Raw genomic sequence first — 7,499 nt, forward strand, 5'->3', positions numbered from 1 at the left:
GTAACGTGTTTTGCTGGGTGGGTTTCCATCCAAGAATGGATATATCACATACTCAACGATTAACTTAACAAGTTTGCTTTCAAATTCAATAATTATGCTATACGGTATTTTGAAAACTTGTTATAGGTTCACACAGATTTTAGTGTTACTGACTGCGGAGAAAAATACTGTATCTGTGCATTATCTTCAATAAGAATATCAGCACAAAAATAGTTGCAAAATACTGTAGAAATGAACAATCACTTTTGTGCCCAACTTTTTACTTGTGTTCTCTGCGAGAATCTCAGTGATTTAAATGCGCCGTGTTGTTGCCAAGAAAAAAATGAAGACATGACTGAAATTACTGAACCAAGACTGCTAAAGGTAATTATGCACACCATCGATCAACATATACGTTTTATCCAACAACCCTACTAACCTTTAAAGATGCTGTAGTCTTGTTTTTTATTTTTTATTGGCCAATTTATATCGTGATATCACCTTATGTGATATATCTGTTATTTTGTTTGGCTATCTGTCACAGATATGCTGTGGCATTTATGAGTAACAAATATAACGATAACACCTATTTTTTCAGCGAGGTAACCTGCAGAGAGGTGATACTCTGTGCTTTTCTCATTTTGAGAAGCTAACGAGCGGCATGATATTTGGAGGAAGTGGTGGATGCTGCGCTCCTTTTCACGTCGAGAAAACACACGGAACTCGGCTTCGTCCTCTTCCGCGAATGTGGAGAAACTTTTTTGATAGCTCAGTTCCGACCAACCGGTAAAATATTTTACTATTGACGTGTTGGTTGTAGGCTGTGTCGCCATGGCTGTGTGTTAAATAGAAATTACTGTGTTTTCGCTTATATTGTACGGTAGCCTGGGTTTGGATTACATTACAGGTCAAGGCTTCATGTAAGTTAGCTTTATGTTGCTTGTTAGATCAATGCATTCGACCAGGACCTTTACGAAGATCATTTGGGCCCGGAACCAATGAGATTCTCGAACCCAAATCAAGACCCTTTTAAGAAAAACGCACTATATCCAAAAAACATATGGTTTCATCAAGTTCCCAGCCCCCCTTGAAAGGTTGAGGGTTCCCAAAATTATCCCAGGCCAGGGTCTAAATGTACTCCAGGAACCCCCTAGCAACTGTACTGCATTCGACTGTGCTTCTACATCTGCGCGGCTGATTGGAAATTGTCATTAAGTTACATGCAGGCTTAGTTGCTTATACTTTAACTGCTCATGCATACGCTTAGGTGGAACCTTCAATGCTTCACTAACATGTCAATAATTAATATTAAGGTATCTGCCGTCTCTTCAAATCTGCAGTCAATGTTACAACATTACTTTGGACTTGATGCTGGACACAAAAAGCAATAAAGACGAAATTAATAGGAAACCGAGTGATTCTTCTTCAAAGTCATCACCTTCTGCGTACGTTATTGTACAGTACATTCAAACAAGTTTTTTTTTATGCTGAAAGTTGATACCAACAAATAGTTTTTTTTTATATAATGTCAGAAGCGATTAACATGTTGTAAGCTACTTAGTATTATTTTAAATTCAATATCCTGCAGCTTACGGAATTTGCGTCAAGATGCTGAAACGTTTCAATCAAACTCTACAAAATGCTAATTCCTTCTTACAAATGGTCTTAATATTTAAATGGGATGGCGATGTTTTTGTACGGTGCTAACTTTCTTTTCACCACACTAGTTATCAAAGCAAAGTCATTGCAAATGAAGTTGATTTGTGTACGAAAATATGCTTTATCCAACCAGCAGCTATAGTACATATTGCACAAATTTGCTGGGCTATTGAAGACATGTAATTTCTATTTTCCATTTTAGATATACAAGCCCAAGACGATGGATGAGTTCGGTTTCATTACACATGCCCAGCGGTAGCACGAGCGGGAGCACGTGGTCTTTGAGCTCATCTCGTCAGTTTGCGCGATCATCCACTCATCTTCTTTCATTGTACGCTGCTCAAAGCGAAAGGCTAGGTCGTCCCAGAGCTGTGCCTGAATCAGTAAAACGATACTTCAAATACAGCAAGCAAGATCAATCGGGTCAAAGCGAAACAACACCTTCATTATCAAGGCTAAGCAGCTTCGAAATTTCAAATGCTACCTATGTAGACGAGTGTGAAAATGAAAGTATTACAGGTCGCGTATCCCAGTCTTCAATCGATCGTACTGACAGCAACATGTCTATGCACTCCCAAGTATCTTCCATCGAAAGTGACAAAAGTAAAAATGAAAACGAGCAAGATCAAACAACAAAAAATAAAACAGAACTGACTAAATTGATTTTGACACCACAACGAAAATTGAAGGAACTTTCAAGACATAGAGAGCGTAGGGTTTGTAAACTTAACTTTTCTTCGCCAGTGGATTCCACATATGAAGAGGATGTTTTTTTTTCAGCTTCAACGCAACAAACCCATTTAAAAAACCCAGATTTAAAAAAACTTCCTACGATTGTAGATTGTACCACAAACAAAGAAAATCAGAAACAGAAGGTCAGTGATCAAGACACCAAAAATTTAAATATTGAAGCGGTGACAAAAGAAGCGTCTAATACTGCAGCATCTTTACCTGCCAAGAATAACTCAAGTCGTCTTGGCAGTGAGAGAATTTTCCCAAACCCAAAACCCATCAAAATTACCACTAAATCTGTAATTTCGACATCACATGCTTCTCAACCAAGTTGTTTACCAAACGCACCTGAAACAACTTCGACTAACGAAGTCACTGCATTAATATCAAGCAATTCGCCGCTGAAAGCACACAAACCGTGTTTTACCACAAAACGTCATTCCAATATAAAGCACATCTCAATCGCTCCTAAGAATAACGCTTGCGGACGTGAAGTGAATGAAAACACAGATACTAATGACAATACAGACTTGTCAAACAACAAAAAGTCATTGGAAAGTCACCAGCAATTACAGTATTTCAATGACATGCTAACTTCGTGGACACCTGAATCCAGAGGAAGCATGACGCAAGATGTGATAAAGTTTGTCATTGAAAACCACAGCAGCCTTGGCTTATCTCGCAATGATGTCAATAGATTGATAAGCCTTATTGAAAACGTTAACCCGGGCGCTCTTGAAGTGTTTGCACGTGCTTTAGCTCAAAGTATAGTCAGCTTTGCTTTAGAAGATGCCACGGTTGCTTTAATTAAAGAAAAGAAACAGATAAAATCATTGCCAAAATTTTCTAAAAATCAGGAAACAACTTCGTCTGATGCATGTTTTCAAAACTTTGATGATGTGTTAGGAAATTTAAAGGCGAATAAAAAGATCAGTTTGATTGCATTGCCAGAACATGATGACATTAAAACTTGTGAAAAATGTCAAACAAGAGTGATTATGTCAGGTGCTTCACAAAAAACAAGTCAGGAGCAATTGCACAAAGTAAAATTACTTCAGAAGTTGGAAGTCACACAGGACAAACAGCAAGCAAAACGCCAAAGCAATGTGCCTAACAGCCTAACAGTAACCCACACGTCTGTGAAATGGCTTACAGAAAAGCATTGCTATCGAACTGAGCTAAACATACAAGTTAAAGAAAGAAATTATGGTGACAGCGTCTTAAATTTAACAGATTCGGCCAGACACCCTGATAACTTCAGTATGGCAGATGACATAAGCAGAGATACAGAAACATCAACTGCAGAACAACAACAGGCGGATGTGTTCACAAGACATTCATCTCACTTCCAAGTTATAAAATGCGTGGTTGAAGACGTTGTTCCCGTAACAAGATCGTTTTCTACTGGAGACTTAGATCATTGTGATGATGAAGGCAATCATTTCGATTCTCATCTTCCAGTGAGGTCATCGTCTACAGAATCATTTTTTACCATTACCTACCAGGTTTCTGAAGAGCAGGATAACTCAGAAAAAGAGACTACAGTTTCTGCTGCTTGCAATGTTGAGCTAAACAAAAAGCCAGAATCTGGTGTTTTTATGTCGATGTTGGAAACAGACCGATCTTGTATTGAAAGCGTAGTCTCAGGAATGACAGATTACAGTGATTTTGATGATGACGGTACATTTTCCAGCGACACAGAGAATTCAGAAATTAAACAATCTCCGCAAATAACAACATTTAATGATGTATCGGACTCAGAATGTTTTGATACAGCATGGCAAAGTAACCTGGATATTTTGTCTCACTTGTCCGCACCTATTGTTAAACATGTCTCAGTAGAATTAGAAAACTTGCAGCCCAATCAATGTTTACCGAATTCTGTCCAAAAAGATTTACTTGAAAGTTCTGATAAGAACAGTAAAGGCCTGCAGTCAGACATTAGACCACAAAACGATTTTAATGCATTGCCGCATGTCGGAGGAGAAAAGATTCCACCTTCTGAAGATGCATATTTTTCTGAAATTAACTCACAGAATTTATCAATACTCAAGCAGGAAAGGGATCAACCTGAGTTACTTGAGGCATTAAAAACACCAAACAACGACGAACTATCTTCAGATAGTCCTTCTGAAAGTAATGAAGATGTGGCACCTTCGTTGTTAAATGGGAAATCTGCAGAAATGTTTGAATTCAGTCACAAAACTTTATTGCCGGTGAGTGAAGAAAAACAAGATCACCAAAGCACTGCTTTCCAATCTCCAGCAGACGAACAAGATGAAGAGCCATCTGTCAACGAACAGACCAGGAGAAGCGCTGTTGATTGGTTTCCTAGTGACGATGTTTTGAGACAACGGAGAAGTGAGTTTACTTTCCCTTCTTTCAATTTATCTTGTATAAATTTGAAAATATAGTTATTAAACGATTAATAGCCTATTGCGTACTTTTGTATGGTAAACTTGTTTATGAGATACTTTTTGTAGCCTACTTGTTAAGTGTTCATACTTGAGATTGCATAGATTTGAACTCAAATTCTTGCTTTTGTTTGGTGCTTGACTTACTCAACTCAGTCATTTTGCTATTCTATCGCAATGGTTAATGTTATTTTATATAAAGCAAGATAAAATAAAGATCGGCAAATGCAAGGAAAAGCCGTAGGCTACTGTAAGTCTAATAATTAAAACAAGCTTATTATGATAAATTTGCCATGAAGTGACGCAAACGGACTTTTCCCATTCGACTTTGTCCACGAGAAGAATATTACAAGCTCCAGTAGCTGAACCTACCCATTGTGTCTTATCACCTTAGGAGCCTACTTTATGTGTTTTAGGTAACCAATTTGTTCGGGCAATAAGCGAAGTAGCTCTTTTGAGTGCTCGCGTACGTAAAACCAAACGGGAGAAACTGTCAAAAACCGACGAAGACCCGGAAGAAGATGACGTAACTGACATCATACAAAGAGCCATGCAAGAATCTACCCCTAGATTCTTGTGCCGAAAGTCCAAAGCGAAAAACGATGATGAAGCAAACGACCGTTCCAAAGTTGTGCTACGTGCTGTTGCTATTTTAGGGATTGTCGGCACATTACTTTATGTTGGTTGGCGGTACTACAACTCACCTTCTAAATAAACACTCCAGCTCATTAGTTCTCTGTGATCAGTTCACAAAGAAAATAATTGATTCTAAAGGTGCAACAAAGCCTTGGAAGTCGCTATAGCTTGAAAAACAAATAAGCTGCATTTAATGCAACTATGTTTAAATTATTTTAACTGGTTTACAATGAACACATTCGTAGTTGAAATCGCCATCATTAGAAAAATATTTTGATGTATACAACTGTATACAACTACAAATATCCGTTTATATTACACAAACTACAGTAGATGTTTTAAAAAGATTATTATCTATTAAATGTTCAAATATATTTGAGAAATTGGGATTGTGACAAGCCACGTACTGTACACTTTCTTTTATCGATCCTGTAGACTGCAGAACAAAAGTTCATACTTCGCTTCGTTTTGTTGAAAATCGTATATTTACTCTTTCTGTTTAATTTGTTAACACTTTTTTTGTATTAAAAATAGTGAAGTATCACAGCTTTTAGCATTTTTTAAAATAAAGAGACAACGTAAATAAGATACCTTCGCCTTCAGCGCACTATTTCTATATTAAAAATGTCTGACAAATCAGGTAACCAGTTCAAACTGAAATAAACCAGTTTCCAAATGTGCTAAGTTTATGTAATTAAACTAAATCCCAAAGGATCCTTTAATTAAAATTAACATCTATTTACAGTAGCTTTGACATAGGCTTTAGAGGTAGCTGTATTTGGAGCCGAGATGATTTCAGAGTTGAAGGGCTTCCCCAAGTGGGCGAAAGAATAAAGGAGTCGGCAGCAGTGGCAGCAGTGGCCGAGTCAGGCAGCAGTGGCCGAGTGGTTAGCGCGTTGGGCTTGCAGTCGAGAGCCTGCATGTTCGACTCCAGCCACCCGCACTTGCTGTTGTTTCTCTGGGCAAGAAACTTTACGATAATTGCCTCTACCCAGTGATCGATTTCGAGTAATGGGTAGTACCAATTACCAAATTTAAGTCATAAGTAGAGTAGACAACCGGAAACAGACATTGCAGTCGGCTGCAGCGTGGGTCAGGTGTACGTTGGAAGGCGTAGGCTACACCGATGCATAGCGCTCAAGTCCGCTTTCCCGCAATGCAGGATACAGATAAACAAACAAACAAACAAACAAGCACCCATATTCTCTTGTCAAAGTGTGTGAAACCGATTCAGAAAAAAAACTGCTTTTGGAAATAAACCATCACTTAGTCTTATCTCTTCGATGATTTTATTAGTACGGTAGCTCACTTCTTTCTTTATCGGAGGTAGTTTTTTCCATTTCGTCATTTCTTAAGAGATGTCCTGTTTTAGGAGCGTGGGGCCCTCATTTGTAACGGACCCAAATTCTTATATCAACAGTCCTGATGTAAGCCTATACTTAAACGAGTGATTCTCAAACCATGGCTTGCAGTACAAATTTGGGCCGCTGAAGTCTTGCATTTAGGCTGTAAGATTTATTTGTTTGTTAAAGTGCCCCTGACAGGTTGGATCCAAGTATAGTAACTTTTTAAAGCATTTCCTTGCGCAGAATCATACTTAGCGAACTTTTTAACCTTAACCTCGTAGCTCGACTGGTTAGGGCGTAATTTACATCAAACGACGGCTCCGCAGCGCCACCACAGGCGAAACTCCTTATTTCACTGCTCTGGGACGACTTTGGTGGTATTACGTCATTGTAAGTCGGTGTTCTTAGCGACGGATGAAACATACGTTTCCTAGATGTAGTTGGTGGATCACAGTTTGGTCGGAGTTGGTACAAGCGGTTGCTTTTTTCAAAGATTTATTGTTTTTTGCAGTTTAATAAAACTGTACTGGATACGTTCCTACAAAACCTAAAATATACTTGAAGTGAAAAATGAAGAAATTGTACGAATCATCATTCATATTTAATTCATCATCACTATTCATAATAAATAAAAGTTCTCTCTCTCTCTCATAATGTGCCCTCAGTACGTACATAGCAGAGTCTATACATGTAAAAGCCTAGTTTACTTGTACAAGGGTACATTTTTGTAAAC

The 7,499-nt window shown here is 38.2% G+C and overlaps 1 protein-coding gene across 1 annotated transcript; it reads left to right on the forward strand.

The window, feature by feature from the left end:
* Positions 1-330: 330 nt before the first annotated feature.
* On the forward strand, positions 331-6,000 carry LOC145776092 (uncharacterized). Its single transcript, XM_082587497.1, has 6 exons — positions 331-363; positions 578-765; positions 1,293-1,424; positions 1,841-2,241; positions 2,479-4,731; positions 5,201-6,000. The coding sequence occupies exons 1-6, from the start codon at positions 331-333 to the stop codon at positions 5,497-5,499; spliced, it is 3,306 nt and encodes a 1,101-aa protein (XP_082443623.1). The 3' UTR covers positions 5,500-6,000.
* The last annotated feature ends 1,499 nt before the right edge of the window (positions 6,001-7,499 follow it).

This window comes from Aplidium turbinatum, chromosome 8 (assembly GCF_918807975.1).
Source record: "Aplidium turbinatum chromosome 8, kaAplTurb1.1, whole genome shotgun sequence".
NCBI lineage: Eukaryota > Metazoa > Chordata > Ascidiacea > Aplousobranchia > Polyclinidae > Aplidium > Aplidium turbinatum.

Coding starts and splice junctions, on each gene's coding strand:
- LOC145776092 (XM_082587497.1), top strand. CDS start 331: ATGACTGAAATTACTGAACCAAGACTGCTAAAG. Junction 364..577: donor CTGAACCAAGACTGCTAAAG/GTAATTATGCAC, acceptor CTATTTTTTCAG/CGAGGTAACCTGCAGAGAGG. Junction 766..1,292: donor AGCTCAGTTCCGACCAACCG/GTAAAATATTTT, acceptor ATTAATATTAAG/GTATCTGCCGTCTCTTCAAA.